A 20,933-nucleotide genomic window follows, 5' to 3' on the forward strand; every position below is an offset into this window, starting at 1 on the left:
ATATTACAGACGCCAAAGCAGAATACCAGGTATCAAGACTGTCGAAATATTTGAAAGAAACATAACACAATGTTGATGATTCAGTAATTTTATTCGGGACTGGAAATGAAATTGAGACTCACATTCGAAAATTTGTTCAGCTGTTTAAGAAATTCAAAGACGAATTTTGATAAGGGGTTGTTGAGTAAGGAATGGAAGACAGTAGTTGCGAAATACAAACAAAATTTACATACAAATAAAAACTATGAAGTGGAAGCTTTCCATTTCAAAGAAAAGAATACACAAATTGAAATCGCAATGCAATATGCTGTTCCACCATTATATGAGTGACCAACAGTATGAACAAGGTGTGTTTTCGCACTGCTTGGTGATATTTTTATTGTTCCTTCTCCAGTTTTTAACCTTGTGATCTAAGCTCCAGGGGAGAGCAGAAAACTAGGAAGTACAAAGTGTTTCCAGAAATTATAGTTTACTATAAGTAAAATGACTCTAGCTGCAAGTTTAACATCTGAAATTTAGAAATAAGTTTAAATTCTAAGCAAACCAACAATTTGTTCGAAATGTTCTTAGATACTAATTCTCCCGTATCTACTGTAAATAGAATAAACTATCGAGTGCTATTTTCTTTCCTAGGGACTCGTTGTGTAAAATTAATTGATAGCAGTTTTATTCAGTAATCGTGACTGTGTACTTTTATTTATTTATTTATTTATTTGTTTGTTTTTAATTTTAAGAGATCATTTTTAATTTCTTATAACTCTTGAACTGGTGACTTAGCTGGAAAATGTTCACTGATATGTAGGGATAAGAAAAGAAATAGAAAGCCAATATAACTTTGTAAAAGGTGGGTCAAAAATCCTGAAAGAAAGTCTTAGAAGAAAATTCGCTGTGGTGTATACAATTACAATTACAGAATAGAGTCTCTTATTTATTCTGCATTAACTTTCGAAGATGTCTGGACAGGGATAATTATTATTTTAACCCTAGAAAGTCCATGCTAATTTTACCCTTAAAAGTCCCAAGGGGTGCCTTTGAGACTCCCTGCTGCATATAGAAGCTACCTGAACCCACCGCGACCATTTGTATTTTCCGTCATTAATTGGAAAGGCTAGTCACTACTTTGCTATGAAATCATTTGTCAATGATAATAAACAATGAACAGTATCAAATAATTAGAAAAGTACATACTTCAATAGGAGCCTCAGAGGCACCCCTTGGGCCTTTACGTTAGTGTAAAAAATAACCCTATTTTTCCTTAGGTAAAGAAAAAAACCTTAGGAAACTCAACCAGAGGGTGTATTTCAAGGAAATAGAGAATTCTAGAGCGCAGGACACGACACGAAATACCTATTAAGAATAATGGCATTGAAAGTTGACCAGGGTGCATCCGAGGCGTCCCTTGGGCTGTCGGGTTAATTGCGAAGAAAGCAAAACAATCAAAATACATGTAAAATCACACTAGCAGTTGAAAATAACAGAAGACACTACCACAAAATCTTTCGTGTTACATTGTTTCTGTTAACAGCCTTGTGCCGAGTTCTTGAAATGTTTGTTACTATCAGAATGCCCTTTCGTCTCACGGAAAGAATAGTTTCATTTTGGCCATAAAGGACACCAAAACTGTCAACAGTCAACTTAAGAACCTCTAAAACTATCAATTCAGCATAATATCAGTCATTTTCAGTTATTTTTACATGTCACCCCCCTCCCTTAGGAGTACTAATGGGAGCTGAATTTGGATTTAAACAGCATCGAAAGTACCACTTTTCGTCTCAGTGACTCCAAATATTATGGATTCCACAGTAATATCGGTCATTTTCAATCATTTATATATATATAATCCCCCTCCCCTTCTCCTGTGTTCTAAGGTTGAAGTGAAATGATAAAAACTATCCCAGAACCGAACCTGATCGATGTTGAAAATTTGATGGAGATCGGTCGTCGGGTGGTTGAAGAGTTATTAAAACACAATAGTCCCTCTTTATTTTGTATATAGATCGACGGCACACGCCAGAAAACCATAGTCGGGAAGCTGCTGTCCTATATTGTTTGCATGTTTAATCTATAAGATAACAGGTAATCTTACAAATTAAATTACAGGCAGTTTATTTTGTTCTGTTTATTTTGTTGTAGGTGTCACGAGAAGTTGGAGCTCGACAGAAAGAACTGACTCATCAGGTACATCGGGAGATTCTTGTTCGTTGCTTGGAACAAGTAAAGACCCTGGCCCCAATTCTCATTTGCAGTATGAAGATCTTTATTCAGATCATTGCTCAAGGTAATACATTGTTTCTATATTCAAATCCCTTTCTATATTTCAAAAGCTCTAATCTATGAAAGTTTGGAACAGCCTACAAAGTCTTCCAGCTGATCTAGTGACTAGCATACAAGCCTTTGGCACATAGGGTCTTAGGTATGATTCGCGTTGGGAGAGAATTGAAATTAACACGCACTACGGTTGTTCGGATTGCACTTTATATTGGAGGTTAACGTGTGGTATAGCTTCGGTACTAAGACGGGGCGCTTAATAAAAAACAACAATTACAGTACCCTATAGTAGTACTGATAATGTCCTAATCAATTAACTACAAGTATAATTATTTAAAGAATGTCAGACACGAGCTATGCATCCACAAATTTTTGTTCGGAGAGGTCCATGCTTTTGGGTGGGGATGTCAAATTGTACAAGCCATAGGCTATATAGTATTGAGCATGTATTATTCTGCACCCGAGAAGACGATAAATAATTGTAAAATACTTCGACGTATATTTTCAGAAGAAATGATAGAACTAGATTGTTGTTGAGTTGGGTTGAGTTGAGTTTAATGTTCCGTTGAGCAGCGAGGCTATATGAGACGTAGACCTACTGATTAACGTGGAATCCGAACCATATGAGCTCCTGCCGGGCATCGGCCCTGGGCTACCCACGCCAAAGGCGCGTACGCTAACCGCTCAGCCACCAAGAAACTAAAAGTAGAGTGTATTTATAAGAGAACGAGTACAGATGAAGTGTAAGATCAAATTTTCATGCTTTATCTATCATATCCGTATTGTATAGTTTTATTGAGAAAGAGTGCAGATGTATGTTGAGTTAGGAAGTTTTTTTTAGGGTGCAGGGGTTCGAATCCGGTGGACTTCTCCCGTGGGTGCGCCCAGTGAGGGATTCTCTTTAAATTAAACTCATTCAGTTTAATGTTTCTGATAGTCTAGTAGTTCAAATTTAGTTTCTGGCGGATCTTATGTTTTTCAATGGAAGTATTCGTATTTCATTTGAATATAAACACTTCTTCGTACAGTTGAGATTATAAAAACGTGCACACCTTCAAGAGAAAAATGTAATCGTTCATGAATATGAAGATTTATAAAGATACACTTTAATTCAAAAAGGTTTGTTAATGTAAACTAGTTAGTTATTACTGCTACTCAGCCTTTCGTTCCAGCATGTCGCCAGGTCTGGGTGGTCACAAGGCCTCTCCTCCTTCTTCTATCGTTCCCCACATGTTGCCACTTCACACTTCTTGTTTTCATATATCTTATAATTGGTCCTTGTGATGGGTTTTCTCGGGATACTCCCGTTTCCTTCTACAGTCTCATTCCACCAATTCTTTCATCATCATTCACTTGCCTAAATCATCCGCATCCCTTAGCCAAACAGACGTAACCGTGGAACGTTAAACTAAAAGATCTCATTTTCTTTTTTCTTATTCTTCCATGATCCTTGGTACTGTTAATCTCCATTCTTCAAGGGTGTCCAAACCATCATATTCTGGATTTAGGGTAGAGGATACCAACAGAGTGGTGAAGTGCAATTCAGTAGTGGATCTCGAGAGAGGAAACTTCTTGTCTCTCTCAACGCACCTCGCTTCGCCTTCACGCGGTGATGCTTTTGTACCCTAACTGGAGACAGGATTTGCAAAATTCCCACGGAAGGTTAGGGGACAAAAAAAGTGCAGAAGGTTATATCAGGCCCAGGAAGCCGATAGTGAATAAACCAATTGCTTGAAGAAACATATGAAGCATCGGAAAGGACATTACTGTGTTGCATTAAGTGATTATTTCTAAGGAACTCATGAGTTAGAGAGCAAGATTTTTTGCATGACGGATGTGCAATTTTAAGCAAGATTGACTCATTCTTTTAAATGGTAGTTAAATGAAACTTTAATATTCGTAGTTCTGTTAATGATATATTATCAAATTGACTTTTTTAAAATTTTATCTTGTTTTATAAATCACTTTGAACCTTATAATTTAAATATATTAACCTCCTGACAAAGGCCTTAACTTGCCCTAATATTCATTAAATTTTCTGATGTGTTTAAAATGATTATATAATGGTTTTAACATAGTGCTGTATTTTTGCCTACGAACTGTTCATAGCACTTTAAATGAAGTTATTTCATTTGTCAGCAGGAATGCCAATAAGACCAGTTGTAGAGTTTAGGTAAAACTATAGTGCGTTTGATATACTCTGACCGGAAATTGAAACTAAAACATCGAACACGAATGGCACACGCGCTAGCTCCTGTACCAGCAAAGAAGACTGCTTATTGTTACTGTATTACTTTTATATAGTGCTATTTATTATTTTGACTGTCTTTGCTCTTCCGCGATTTTTTGTTATATTTCTCAGCTTTCTATGTGGTTTACTTTTTTTTTCTTTTTTTTTTTTTTTAACTGTTTACTTCTTTACCTTTTAATGCTTTTAGCTTAACAGTTCTTGTTCACGCAAAAAGTTGAAGCCATTAACTTGGCTTGTAACGAGGACACCGACGTTCCCATTAGGCCGCAATGAACAAATTAAATGTAATTGTTGTTTGTTGTGTTTTCAGGAGGTAAAGGAGCGGAAGAGGCAGCAGAGAACCGCAACTACCTCGCCCAGCGAATGACCGACGAAATCAACGAAATCATCCGAGTTCTGCAACTGACAACGTATGACGAGGACGAATGGGACGCTGACAACTTAACCGTTATGAAGAAGGCTCAAAATGCCATCGAGGGCAAAATGCAGGCAGCGCACGATTGGTTGGAGGTTTGTAGCGTAACAATATTGAGTATTAGATAGTTTTCACTAAGTTAAAAATCTTAAATAGTTACTGTATAAATACAGTACGTACTTATAAATTTAATTCCTGGTGCAACGACTTAGGTGCTGGCGTGTGGCATTCCTTTGGAGCTTCACCGCTAATACTTAGTTTCTCTAGACCGGAGTTCGCTACTACATTTTTCTTTCTAGTAGCTCCATACTTGTCTTTACGACGCTGGATAAACACCACAATGGCAGCGTCATGTAGTGAGTGCGAACAGCCAGCCGTCTACCCTCATACTAAACCCGATACTGTTTGAAGCAGCATTCCAGTGCGGCTACAACGTTGCTTACAGATACAGAACAGAAATATTAATTGAGTGATTTATTTTACATTTAATGAGATACATTAAGTGGAGTGTATATGAAAGCAAAAAAAAAAAAAAAAAAAAAAAGGGGGGGGGATACTTGCTTGAAGGTTTGCCTACTGTTTTGCAATCCTCACGAAATTGCGCTTTTAGGAAGACCAAGTCAGAAATCTGCTAAAGTCTGTTCTCAGTAGATGCAGTGTTATTGCAGACTGAGTTCTTTGGCATTACAACGTCTAAGGCGTGAAACTGCATTTTTACATAGGATCCAAATTACATTGTTCCCACCAAGGGTTGAATTCTGAATTTGAGTGTCACGGCAGATATACATCCAGATTTTTACTAAAGAGTCTGTTCGTTTTTAGATTTCCCAACTGCGCTATGCATAAGGGTCAGAAGTACAGGCTATGTCTGTCTATTGACAGGTATCAAAGCAAAAACGGATGAGATATCGGGACGCTGTTTTGCACAATCGATTAGCGTCTCAAGAATAGGATTCGTGTTCGTTCACCCTCTATTCAAACATGATGTGGTAAAAATCAACCATTTATGATTTTAACTGATCATTATAGAACAAAAACGGCAGTAGATAATGATAAGCGGGTTTTTGTAATCGATTTAGCGTCTCAGGACAACATACTACCCGCAATACACTACGGAAGCCGGAAGTCTTTGAAATTTACTAGTATTTTTGCTTTCAGTATTGATTTCCATGGAGAAAAAACGGCAGCAGATATTCAAAACGTTTTTTGCAATCGATTCAGCGTCTCAATAGTAGATTCCATCTCCTTTGTTAGCCCTCTATTCAGTCAGTAGTTTCCGGTTTCAGCGTTGATCGCCATAGAATAAGACTTTTTTTTTTTTTTTTTAAATCGATTCGTGGTCTCAAGACAATATACCATTACTAACCGTGATACTCTACCGAAATCTAGAAATGACTGGAATTTAGTACTTCCGCTGTCATTTATTTCCACAGAGCAAAAGTGACAAGAAATATCGAAAATTATTATTATTATTATTTTTGACAGATTCAACGTCCTAACAATGAGTTTTGTCTCAAATTTTGTGTGTCTGTTTAAACTGGAAGTGGTGAAAATTATCATTCCCTGCTCCAACACTTATCACAAAGTAAATTAAACCGAAATAGATAACGGCGGTCACTTTTTTTTGATATGGTTTGAGCAGGCCCGTATTTATATATTGTGCGCCCTCGTGCTCTAAATAATTTGCCCACCCTCGCACAAAAGTTTCCGCTCCCTCCGAAGACGACCAATATTAGAGTTGATTCATAGTTTTGGGGGTCGCTGAGATGAATAGTGACAATTTTAATCCAATTCAAGGTCATACTCCACTCCCCAGGGAGGTGGCGAGATTTTAACAATAATCGAAAACAGCAGATATTAGTGTTGAATTCCTAGTTTTCGAGGTGGTTGAGTTTGACTGCATCAGTTTTCATGATATTCAAGTTCATCCTCACCCCTTGGGGGAGGGGGAAGGATGACTTTTTAAAAATAGTCAGATAAGCTAGCTAATTAGTAACCACTGTAGTTAGAGTGAATTAAACACATTAACCTATTTACTCACGCTTGCGCGGGAGTCTGCGGGTTGCTAGTTTTAAATATTACTTTAGCACTTGTGGTTTCAATATTAATCTCCAGTAGAGCAAAAGCAGTAAGAGATAGCGAGGAATGGCTTTTTCATATGGAATCAGCGTCCGAGGAATAGGTTCTACCTTTGTTCTTATTCCTCTATTGCATATCAATTAGCACTTGTGGTTTCAATATTAATCTCCAGTAGAGCAAAAGCAGTAAGAGATAGCGAGGAATGGCTTTTTCATATGGAATCAGCGTCCGAGGAATAGGTTCTATCTTTGTTCTTATTCCTCTATTGCATATCAATTAGCACTTGTGGTTTCAATATTAATCTCCAGTAGAGCAAAAGCAGTAAGAGATAGCGAGGAATGGCTTTTTCATATGGAATCAGCGTCCGAGGAATAGGTTCTATCTTTGTTCTTATTCCTCTATTGCATATCAATTAGCACTTGTGGTTTCAATATTAATCTCCAGTAGAGCAAAAGCAGTAAGAGATAGCGAGGAATGGCTTTTTCATATGGAATCAGCGTCCGAGGAATAGGTTCTACCTTTGTTCTTATTCCTCTATTGCATATCAATTAGCACTTGTGGTTTCAATATTAATCTCCAGTAGAGCAAAAGCAGTAAGAGATAGCGAGGAATGGCTTTTTCATATGGAATCAGCGTCCGAGGAATAGGTTCTACCTTTGTTCTTATTCCTCTATTGCATATCAATTAGCACTTGTGGTTTCAATATTAATCTCCAGTAGAGCAAAAGCAGTAAGAGATAGCGAGGAATGGCTTTTTCATATGGAATCAGCGTCCGAGGAATAGGTTCTATCTTTGTTCTTATTCCTCTATTGCATATCAATTAGCACTTGTGGTTTCAATATTAATCTCCAGTAGAGCAAAAGCAGTAAGAGATAGCGAGGAATGGCTTTTTCATATGGAATCAGCGTCCGAGGAATAGGTTCTATCTTTGTTCTTATTCCTCTATTGCATATCAATTAGCACTTGTGGTTTCAATATTAATCTCCAGTAGAGCAAAAGCAGTAAGAGATAGCGAGGAATGGCTTTTTCATATGGAATCAGCGTCCGAGGAATAGGTTCTACCTTTGTTCTTATTCCTCTATTGCATATCAATTAGCACTTGTGGTTTCAATATTAATCTCCAGTAGAGCAAAAGCAGTAAGAGATAGCGAGGAATGGCTTTTTCATATGGAATCAGCGTCCGAGGAATAGGTTCTACCTTTGTTCTTATTCCTCTATTGCATATCAATTAGCACTTGTGGTTTCAATATTAATCTCCAGTAGAGCAAAAGCAGTAAGAGATAGCGAGGAATGGCTTTTTCATATGGAATCAGCGTCCCAGGAATAGGTTCTATCTTTGTTCTTATTCCTCTATTGCATATCAATTAGCACTTGTGGTTTCAATATTAATCTCCAGTAGAGCAAAAGCAGTAAGAGATAGCGAGGAATGGCTTTTTCATATGGAATCAGCGTCCGAGGAATAGGTTCTACCTTTGTTCTTATTCCTCTATTGCATATCAATTAGCACTTGTGGTTTCAATATTAATCTCCAGTAGAGCAAAAGCAGTAAGAGATAGCGAGGAATGGCTTTTTCATATGGAATCAGCGTCCGAGGAATAGGTTCTATCTTTGTTCTTATTCCTCTATTGCATATCAATTAGCACTTGTGGTTTCAATATTAATCTCCAGTAGAGCAAAAGCAGTAAGAGATAGCGAGGAATGGCTTTTTCATATGGAATCAGCGTCCGAGGAATAGGTTCTACCTTTGTTCTTATTCCTCTATTGCATATCAATTAGCACTTGTGGTTTCAATATTAATCTCCAGTAGAGCAAAAGCAGTAAGAGATAGCGAGGAATGGCTTTTTCATATGGAATCAGCGTCCGAGGAATAGGTTCTATCTTTGTTCTTATTCCTCTATTGCATATCAATTAGCACTTGTGGTTTCAATATTAATCTCCAGTAGAGCAAAAGCAGTAAGAGATAGCGAGGAATGGTTTTTTCATATGGAATCAGCGTCCCAGGAATAGGTTCTATCTTTGTTCTTATTCCTCTATTGCATATCAATTAGCACTTGTGGTTTCAATATTAATCTCCAGTAGAGCAAAAGCAGTAAGAGATAGCGAGGAATGGCTTTTTCATATGGAATCAGCGTCCGAGGAATAGGTTCTATCTTTGTTCTTATTCCTCTATTGCATATCAATTAGCACTTGTGGTTTCAATATTAATCTCCAGTAGAGCAAAAGCAGTAAGAGATAGCGAGGAATGGCTTTTTCATATGGAATCAGCGTCCGAGGAATAGGTTCTATCTTTGTTCTTATTCCTCTATTGCATATCAATTAGCACTTGTGGTTTCAATATTAATCTCCAGTAGAGCAAAAGCAGTAAGAGATAGCGAGGAATGGCTTTTTCATATGGAATCAGCGTCCGAGGAATAGGTTCTATCTTTGTTCTTATTCCTCTATTGCATATCAATTAGCACTTGTGGTTTCAATATTAATCTCCAGTAGAGCAAAAGCAGTAAGAGATAGCGAGGAATGGCTTTTTCATATGGAATCAGCGTCCCAGGAATAGGTTCTATCTTTGTTCTTATTCCTCTATTGCAGCATGATTCGTAATTTTACACTGTGAAACAAGGCCCACTTGTTTAACTATGTTACCATTCCTCTAATCATTTTTTAAGATGTCCAGTTTTTGTTTTAAAGTCCATTCAAACGAAGAATAGTCTGTGCCCCTTATCCATATCTTTCTCTTTTTCCGACGAGTAAATATATAAAAATTAACTGCTTTTAATATTGATACTAATAAATTAGAATGACAATAGACTAGGGCCCAAAATTTAAGGCCTGAATCGGAGAGTTTAGTCGCCGGAATTCAAAGAGAAACAAAGGCCAAGTGTCTATAACCATGCTAAAATATTTGATTACTATTGCCGACCTTTGCGGCCCAAAATTTTGTGCCCTGCAATAGGTTATGAACAAATTTTAATTAGACAATGTAAAGTCACACTTAGAAATCCTATTATTCTAGTTATAAATTTATTCAATTCCTGAATAACACTTAACACTTTTGAGCTTTCGACTCTGCCCTGAAGCCTTGGTCACGGAAGATAACAAAAAGAAAAAGAAAGATAAAAACATCAGAGAAAAATAAAAGGAATAGACTTGCTCAGGGGAGAGCGGTGCTAGAACGCACTTTTGAAAACATTTTTTTTAACGAGTAGTTATTGTTTTGACAAAGTGCGTTATAGCATCGGTTATTTCAACTGCACTCACAGTTCGTTTTACTAATACCTTTAAAGTTTATACGTTTTAAAATAGTTCAAAGATTACACACTAGATTAGCATATGGAGAATATTGTATTTCTGATAATATTTACCAAATGTGCACTATACACATGTATATAAATGAAAGGTGTCTTCTGTTCCAAAGCTTGAATAATTATTTATATCCTGGTAACGGAAAGCGTTACTTTGACAACCTGATTACGAATTTACCAACCAATAATAATAATAAATACAATTAACAAGTGAAAAATACACATTTACAAAATAACATTATTTCTGACATATCATTTTCTTCTTCTCTTATGTTGCAACTGTCAGATAAAATAACATTTATGTATTTATTATTTAGGAAGACCTAGGCGCAGATGGGAGGATAATATTAAGATGGATCTCGCAGAGATAGGAATACAAAGTAGAAACTGGATGCAATTAGCTAAGGATAGAAGTCAGTGGAGAGCTTTTGTGAACGCGGCACTGAACCTCCGGGTTCCATAGGCCATAGAGTTAGTGTTAGTTAGTTAGTTAGTTAGTTAGTTTAGTTTTGAATGTTAAATGAAACATACGGTAAAAATACAAATGACATACGGTCTGCTTTGGGGAAGTCGGTTCTTTTATTTTTCCCTGGTGTTTTTTTTTTCTTTCTTTTAAATTTTTTTTTGTTCTCCCTTGTGCTGTTTTCCGTAACCTGGGCTTCCGGGGAGTCTAAAGCTCGGAAGTACAAGTGTTATTCAGGAATTGCATAAATCTGTAAGTAAAATGATGTGCTATATTAATCTAGACTGTGTTAAGAACTTTCGAGAGACCATGTGCTCCTTTATATCGGAAAATGTGAGGCTCAAGAGGCTTCTTGATCTGTTACGTACGTGGCCTATTATTTATCACTCGAGGTTGAACATGTCACTCAGTTTCCACACTGCATAGTATGAAAGAGATCTTTGTACTTTCGTATCATGAAGCCTACTACTGAATAAAGTAAATGTACAAATATGCAACACTCTTTTATATTGAAGCAGATAGCACATACAATGATTTGTTTTCGATATAAACGTAACGTATATACGTAATGATTACTGCGGACGGCAAAAGAAACCAACGTGATAACCAAGTTCAGGAATCCAACTTGGAATCCGTTCAGCACCCGTGCATTAACAGTTTCACTAATGTCAACCTGAAAGCATACAAGGCTTTCTGCACAGAAATGCTGTTTTCTTGCAATGCGTGATGCGATTCAGACAAAACTGAAGTTTTGTTGCAACTTCACCACAAACAATCGCAATAAACCACTATGTTAGAAGTTACGGATGAACTCCTTCCACTACGATTTATTTTCTGAATTGAACTATAACTAATTGTAGTAGAAGTTATAAAAGAGTATTATATATGGTTTATCATCAATATAGTAACCCTACGTGATGCTACAATAGTTTAAATTTTATGACGAGTGTAGCTCGTCATTGTGCGATTTGGCACCGGAAGGCCATGACGAGTTAGACTCGTCATTTCAGTGCAAGGGGTTAAGCAATTACTAATAAAATCTACTACAGCGAACTATGCACGTAAGATGTATAGAGGAAAAATCCTGAATCAAATACACACATGGTCTAATTTACTATACTTGTATTAAATTATATTCTTAACTTTCTACATACTTTATTAAAGGTTAAAAAAAAAAGAATGAAAAAAATTAATAACAGAAGAAGTGAACACGCACACAACGAAGGCGTGTGCGTTATAGTGCCATCTTATAGAATGGTTTCTCTTTCTTCCCGTTTCCCTGACGAAGCCCCGCCCAGGGTCTAAAACCCAAGTGGTCAAATGAAGTTTCCGCTTAACATACGAATTTTTATTCATTTCGTCTGCGCATGTACTCTCATTGGCAAGAGCATTATCATGACGTATAAGAGAGGTATATGAGAATACGTCATCAGAATATTTCCTACGGGTGAGGTTCAAACGTGAACAAAGAGTGTATTATGACGTAAAATGAAAGAAAACAGAGCAGAAATGAAACGAAATGCACTTCAAGTCCAATACATAAAATAAAATGAATGTTCTAAAAATGGATTCATAATAAATCCTAGCATCACTACAGATATGCTAAATAACTTCGTATCTAAACTGGGTGTCCGTAAACACAATTCTATTAAGATTAGGTACGTATTAAGGAAAAGTAAAAATTACAGTTAAGTATATTACTACATTGGACTTCCAGTTGTGTAAAATAACTAAATATATTCATTTATTTAGCACCCATTGGCGATTCACGGATGCTATGAATACAATAATAATAATAATTCTATTTAAATATTGTATTTGAATACAATATTCAAATAGAATAAGGAAGTTATAAATAAGAATAGATGCAAAACAAAAAGAAAGCATAATTACCAATACTTTATATTTGTTTATCCTTAAATTGATAGTAATCCAGATTTCCCACAATTTGTATTTTTAAATTTCAACAAAGGGAATTGATATAGTCCAAAGTTCTTATAATTAATACTGAGGTTGAAATGTTAAGAATGACAATTATAATTAAGTCTGTATAAATTATAATGATTTGTTCATGAACGTTATGTGACTAATAATTTATGTACATTGTACCTACCATAAGTGATTTGATGATGTATTGTAGGATCCTTTGGCTCTACGAGGTGGCGTAGGTGAGAAATCAGTGCGGCAGATCTTGGAATACGCCAACAAAGTGGGAGAACGTTCACTGCCTCAGGACAGAGATAGCATTCGTAAACTCAGCGGCGACATCACAGCCATGACGGACGGTCTCTGTGAACTAAGACAAGATGGCAAGGGAGCGACACCACAGGTAAGGAGGACATATTGTCACGTAACAGCTTAAGGATTATTGCATATCAAAATTCTCCAAAGCTCGGATAAAGATGGTTTATATATTTTTGGGGTATATTTTTATTATGTCATTTTCGTTGCAATATCTACAAATTAATTCTTAATAATTAAATGTGACTAATCTCACCGTGCAAATGTACGAGCGCTGGAAAGAAAAAACTGATATCATGTAAATCTTTCGTGAACCATTTATTGTACAATCTTGAGACTCCTACAGGCCTTCAACGTAATTCCATGCAGCATGTTGCACCCGTTGCCAGATGTACGGAAGTCGCAGGTAGCAGCGCTGCCTGCTTATGTGGATGCCTGCAAGAGAGCACCCTATAGCTCGACGTACAGCATCTCTGGTGCGGAAGCGCATCCCTCGCAGTGGTTCTTTCATCTTAGAGAACAGATGAAAGTCGCACGGACTCATGTCCGGTGAATATATGGGTGCTCTAGAACCTCCCACCCCCATCATGTAAACAGGTTCCTCACAGCCACTGCGTTGTGACACCGGGCGTTGTCGTGCAAAACAATGGGTGGATCCCGTATAAAGTTGGGTCGTATCCTGCGTATTGCAGGACGAAGATGGTATTGCAGAAACCTGCGGTAATACACTGCATTTACGGCCTTGTCGGAGGTACTGCATGCTTTAATATGATACCACGTACATCGTATGCCACTATCAGTATCACTTTTACATTCCCTGGTTCTTGATGTAGCAGCTTCTTGGGTCGGGGAGGAGATGGATGACGCCATTCATTTGATTGGCTTAAGTTCTGGCATATAAGAGCGCGTTTATGTTTCAAGTGTGATGATCCTGTCCGGGTATACGTGACCCCGTCTGTAACGTGCCAAATGATCACCGGCGAGGACGTATCTATTCCATTTTTGAACATCTGTAAGATGTGGAACCCACCGGGATGCAATTTTTCGGTAACAAGCACATTGTGCAACACGTTCAACACTATAGTGTGGGATATTCCTACCTCGTTAGCCAATCTCTTAGTAGTCCACTTCCTGTTCACATGCAGCAGAGATTGAATCAATTCAGTGGCTGGGTTGTTGACCCTATGTTGACCTCCACCTGGTTCCTGTTGCATACTATCACTTCCTGTATGGAACGCTGCAACCCAACGTGCCACAGTCCGATACGGCAATGCGTCATTAACGCATGATTCACGTAATCCAGAGTAACATTCCCTCGCGTTTTTTCCACGGGCTACTTCGATGTTTACCCAAGCACGTTGTTTTAACTTAGAAAACATCCCCTTTATAGCGGCGTGATTTGACAACTTACATTCAACATATTCCACTACTATCACTGCAGCACCTACACTAGCACCGCACTCGAGTTGCATGGTTCCACCCACCCTCTACATGTGTTGCCAACAGCAGCTTAAAGAAAAATCCTTGCCCGGGGATAAAACAGTATTGCCACTTATTTCTTTCCAGCCCTTGTATTCACTCTAGCAAAACTATTTTCGAAAGCTGCTTCTGCTTTCATCCTCATTTGCCTCAAGTATGAAAAACTATGAATACACTGAACTCCGACATATATGAGGCTTTTTATTTATTTATTTTGCAAGATTAGACATAACATTTAACTTCCGTATTTCATTTTTTAATTTCTGCTAAATTATTTCTATATAGCCAATGGGCTACCACGGACTAGGGAACACACAATCTCACAAAGAAAGGTGCACTGTGAACATTTCCGCTGAAACGCTTCACCAGATAGGGAGGGAGAGAATTAGGGAGAAGAGAGGAGTGTCAAAAAACAGAAGTATCTAGATGGGCGCCATATTGGAATGGAGGTTTATTGTGGCATCGAACATGGCGCCCGCTTCGACGCTTCGGGATTCTTTAATTATTATTATTATTATTTTTTTACTTTCTCTGTATTTCTTTATATCTGGTGAAACGTAACATTGTAAATAGCCACAGTGTACTTTTTAGCGTAAATAAAAGTAAATAATAGACATATGTTGCATTTATTTTCCTACATGGAGAACAACACAATACTTACATTTCATGGTTTTCAAGGTAAAGTGGACTTTAAAGAAGTACTAGAAATTTTAGTTATGTTATGAAACAAGGAAAATTTACGCAAGATACGTAAATTACTTCATTTTTATTTGTACATAAGTGCATATTATACAAAATAAGAACTTTAACGCATTCATTTCAATGTTTTCACCATTTTCTCGCAATAAATTAATTTCCTGTTCTCGTTTCGGGATTCTTTTTATTCTATGTATTTATGTATATATACATACAATAACTATCATATTGTATAACGTCATCATAGCATGGTTGATTCTTAAGGCAGTGCGGCAATTTATAGAGACCGTACAACTCCGATTTATTTATATATTTTTTAAAAATTTGATGATTCATATTTTTGTTTCGAAAAAGGAAACCAGTATTAAAAGTTACAACGCCTAAAGTATGCAGCATTATTAATAATAATTAAAATTCCTGGTATTTAAGTCAGAGGGATGAATATACTGGTTTGTTGTAGATGCTAAAGAAACTATGAAAAGGTACTTTTTACTTGTCAAGCGAGGTTATAAGTATTTAATTAAGAGGAGGGAAGGAATTGCACATTAAACAATCAAGCATTTCATTGACAAAGTGAATGCTTCGAGTTATAGGCGGATCGTCAATATATTTTCTAACACAGGAAGCTAGATTCATTGATCGTTATAATCGCTACCATTCTTTTTCCTCTGGCCACGCATTGAAGACATCCAATCTTCAGGGATACATTAAATAGAAATGAATAACATTAATTTTAGCAAAGGAAAGAAACAAATAAAGAAAGAAAAAAAATAGTTAAAAACACCTTATTCTGATTATGGGTTATAACATCGTGTTATCAATGTTAGAAACATCGTCATCACAATCATCATAGGTATGGTGCCATTATCTGCATGTCACTTGGTGCGACTGAGAAGCTTTCATGCTTCACGGTCTTCAGCTAACCTTATCGTCTTCATGTACGAGCTTTCTGTTTTGATATCGTCCATGACTTGTCTGCTTCGTCCCCTCGCTCTCTTTCCTGTCACCATATTCTGCACGTTCCTCATGATACAGTTTCTTTTTAGCCAATGACCCAACCAGTTTCTCTTTCTTTTCTCAATAATATCTGAAATAGTTCTTTTCTTCCTCACCATTTTTAACATCCACTCATTCGTTTTCCGCTCGATCCAGCTTATTCTCTCCATTCTTCTCCACACCCACATTACGAACGCTTTCAGTCTCTCTTCATCATTTTGGCGCAGTGTCCATGTTTCTGCCCAAAACAGTACAATTCTCCACACGAAATAATTTATGAGCCCTTTTCTCAACTTCTGATTCAGGGTTCCACAAAATAGACTTCTCTCCCTCCTAAAGGCTCCTTTCTTTGCTTTTTATTTCCTGTTCACACTTCATATAATTACTAATAATACTACGCAGATATTAAAAACTGATCACCTCTATTTTCTCCCCTCCTACTTTCATATTTGACACCGACTGCTTCGTTCCACTCACCATGGTTTTGTCTTTCTAACATTTATTTTCATTCCATATTCTTTATCGCAAGTTCTCTAACATCGTACTGATTTTCTCTTCAGATTCCGCACCAAGCGCCAAATCGTCTGCATCTAATTATTCTACCTCCTACTGAAATCCCATCTTCAATATGTAGGCTGTTTTCCACTATCTCTTCTAGATAGATATTAAATATTGTTGGCCAGAGATAGCATCCGTGCGGAACTCCCCTTCCAGTTTCACCCTCCTCTGTCACTTCCACCCTGTTCTAACACTTACTTGTTGGTTCATATGTAAGTTTCTCATGGGTCTTCGATCTTTCCATTTTAACCCAACCTTGTTTAAACTCCAAACAATTCTCAGTTCACGCGGTCAGAACTCATTTTTAGATCAATAAATAGAACATACACTTATTTCCCTTCTTCAATAAACCTTTCACAGACCACCCTTAATAATTCAATTGCATCTCTTCTGCCCTTACCTCTCCTGAATCCGCAATATCCGCTAAATATGTTAGATGAGAAAAATCAAATATTCTTTCCTGATAAGTATTGATGTTGAGAAAGTCTAAATCCATTACACCTTGTGATTTTTACGCAAGTATTTCTGTCAGAATAGTCCGTTGTATATGCAAAGAAATGTGTAATTGGCAGTTTTGAATATGTATACAGATATTACAAAATTTTTTGGATAGTGGCTTGGTATGATATAATGAAAATGGTACGTTATGTAGCTATAGCTTCTAAGATCAAGTTTGAAAGTTCTGGTAACGATTCAGTGCTGCAATTAAAAAAAAAAAATATTATAGCATGAATAAATTTTGGAAAAGCATGCAGAAATCAGAAATTTGGTCTGAATTTAGAGAACGGAAAACAAAACTTTTGATATATTCAACCATTGCTAATATATAGTTAATTTTATATGAAATTGTCTTCATGAAAAAAGTTGAGTTTTCTTTTAGTTTTGTACTCTCAGCATTTTCTTTTTTAGTATAGATTAATCTTTTGTAAAATTGTTACAGGTTGTTTAATGCATGAAAAAAAAAAAAAAAAAAAAAAAAAAATCAGAAGCCTTCTTTGAATGGGATTTTACTCTATTTAAAAACGCACATTTCTTAGAAAAAATGAGCGTTATTTATTGTGTTACTACGCTGCCGTAGATAGATTTCATTAGTGTGTATTTTTATTGTAGTAAGGAATTCTCATGCAAGTATTATAATCTGAATAATATTGAAGTAGTGACATTGTGTTTGCTTGTAGGCGGAGAGCTTGGCCCGTGGCATTCAGGAGAAGCTGAGCGAACTGAGTCGTTATGTGCTGCGAGCGGTGGTCAACGTCGAGAAGTCTGGAATGCAACAGCCGGCGCATACCGTCGCTGGACGACTGGAACAAGCGCGTCGTTGGTTGGCTAATCCTGACTTGGATGACCGAGGCCTCGGACAACGAGCAATTGCTCTCATCGTCGACGAAGGAAAGAAGGTAAGGCCTTTTCACTAATAAGCTATGTGAAGGGGAGCTAAATTCATATCAATCACTCATTACACGCTCCTAGCTTCCACACTATGCGAATTATCATGTTCAGTTTTCTGTGATATTTTGGTAGGTTATTTCATGAAAGTCAATTGTACAGTAACTGCCCAATGTAGAGATTTCATCATAATCATTCCACTAGTGTTCACTCATCATTTTAAGAGCAGAGGCAGCTTTTATTCAGCTGCATCTAAACGTAAGAGAACAAATTGCTTTGAGTCATTAGTACATCATTCATTATAGACATCTGATTTTCATCGTCCTACTTTACAATTCCACTGCCTCAAGTCAGTTAAATCGGTTAATTCTCGCGTCAGTTAGTGATACACAGTGACTGATAAAAAACAAACTGAAAAATATGTAGCCGGCGTAACACCAGAAGTAATAATATTGAACCGCAGTAATTACTTTCACTTAATGAAGATTGCATGCCGTTATGTTGCGTTTGGCAAAAAATAAAAATAAAATTAAAAAATCTTTCAGATTGACGTTCCACTGTTTCGCCCTCTGGGCTAAAAGCGACGGACAAATAATGAAAGAATTGTGAGAGACTGAGTGTGTGGGAGGGAACGGGTGAATCCCACGGACACGATATTGAATATTGTCTATCATAAACTGATATGGTCTTGGATCAAACAAGGGAACTGTCCCACCAAAAATAAGCATTTTGCCAGCATTTTAGCACTGAGCTACCGTGGAAGTCTTTGAATTATTTAATAATAATAATAATAATAATAATAATAATAATAATAATAATAATAATAATAATAATAATAATAATAATAATAATAATAAAACTTTATTTCTGCTTTAAATGTTTAGAAATTATTTTCTAGTGAAATATTCCATGTTAATTTTATGCGCGAATGAAAGACCCTCAGAATTATTATTATTATTTTTATTATTATTATTTTTTTTACGGAAATATTGTGTTATTTTGATGTTGATATTGAAGTTAGTAAGTCTATCTCTTTAAACGTGGATAAGAAATTAGTTGGTTATATCATTTAGAAACAGTTGAATAGGAACACGAACTGACTAACAAATGAAAGTGAGGAATTGCCTATTGTCCGGAAAATGTCATATTTCTTCAACTAAACCAATGTTCATTATTCTATCTAAGTAATCAGAAGTATCACAAGGAAGCAGAAAGAATGGAAGCAGGGTAAACAAACAATCACAGTTATTCCTCCTTCTAAGATGTGAAAAGTTTTATAGTACTTATTTGAGAAAGTTGTTGCAGTATAGAGATAATTCCACGAGAAAACTATTTGGAGCACCTTCTCTAAGACGTTTTCTCGATAATACCTGTGTAAATGAGTGAGATCTATGGGTGTAATTTGTGTAACAAACTCTCAGAATTACTCTGCAACACCATACATGCATACCAGTGTTTTAAATAGATGTTTGCAAAATGTTTTTAAGTACTTTTTCGTTTTGTAGTATCGAATATAATGCTCTTTACACATTTTCCATTGGAAACTTCTCTTGTGAGAGAGTTGCTAGCATCCTCTGCTGTGCTCAGGTAGTACCTGTAGTAAATGATTGTCAACGCATTTGTATAATTTATAAAATAAACAAAAACATTTAAATAAATTATACTTCTCTTAACAAGATCGAATACTAAAAGAGTCAAGTTTACTTTTGCATGCACTGTCCTGGTCAGTTTCCAATGTTTCACCTAGTTCTTGGGCTTTTTAGGTGATTGGAAACATTGAAAGAAAGCGTGCGGAACACATGTCTAAGGAAAAATTTAACACGCACACATCTCTGAGGGACCTCACTCTCTAATGTTAATAGTTAACTCTAGATTAGCCATGTGGAACAGCCGGCCTCGGGCCAGTGGACTCATTATATCCGATCTGTCTTATTCGTTATTGAAAATGAATTTCTTACGTAATCTCTCAAACTAAGATGAAAGTTTCTTGGATAACTAATGTCCGCCATGAATATATCCGCGTTGCAACATCCAGTGTAAAATGTACCACCGAACGTTGGCAGACTGCTCAAGTGTTACATTAAAATGGTAAATAAATAAATTTTACTGCTTTTGTTTAGTAAGTTAATATTTTGGTTTCCCTTATAACAGTTTTTATGTTCCTTTGATATTAGTATGCGACGAACGATTTATAAATCAAATGTGACTATTTGACTATTTAATTCTTGTGAAAATGTGCATTGTCTTGTATGGCCCTCGACGCCAGTACGTCCTCTGTGGTTGGCTCACTTCATGTTCCAGTTTGTACATGCTTACTGTAGATTCATCTCTTCAGGATTAGTCATGAGGAATATCGGTTTTAAGAACAGAACTTGAGATTATATATATATATAAAGCACAAAAAACTGTAAAATGTGCTTCAGTGTTAAAAAATAAATTTTCTCATTACAAAGATTGAGAATTTAAACGGATAGAATGTTCAAAGATAATGGTCGTCAGCTATTTTGAAAACTTTTGATGAGAGTAAGCGAAGATCGGTTAAGCAATTCTTGATTAGTTTTCAATATAAGCTTTCATTCTTTCATCTCTCAAGAAGACAACCACAGTTAGCTGTTGACTTTATACAGAAAGTTTAATTTGCTTTTTGCGGAACTGTATATGTTACAAAATTCTTCGAACGAAATATTCAGTTCATTTCTGAAAATTACAATTGTTGCCACTATTGTTACTAACTTGTTAGAAAGGCAATGAAATTTTCGATAAAATGTGTTATTGGTCAGGAGAAGGTTTACTGCACCAGTATGG

At 36.4% G+C, this 20,933-nt stretch overlaps 1 protein-coding gene across 1 annotated transcript in view; it reads left to right on the forward strand.

The window, feature by feature from the left end:
• Positions 1-20,933, forward strand: part of Vinc (vinculin) — a 236,040-nt gene that overhangs the window by 102,876 nt on the left and 112,231 nt on the right. The window contains exons 5-8 of the mRNA XM_081764025.1: positions 2,134-2,278; positions 4,830-5,029; positions 12,913-13,101; positions 17,921-18,139. Coding sequence (XP_081620151.1) covers positions 2,134-2,278; positions 4,830-5,029; positions 12,913-13,101; positions 17,921-18,139 — 753 coding nt within the window. The remainder of the gene's footprint in view (positions 1-2,133; positions 2,279-4,829; positions 5,030-12,912; positions 13,102-17,920; positions 18,140-20,933) is intronic.

This window comes from Thermobia domestica, chromosome 7, assembly GCF_964235325.1.
Source record: "Thermobia domestica chromosome 7, izTheDome1.hap1.1, whole genome shotgun sequence".
NCBI lineage: Eukaryota > Metazoa > Arthropoda > Insecta > Zygentoma > Lepismatidae > Thermobia > Thermobia domestica.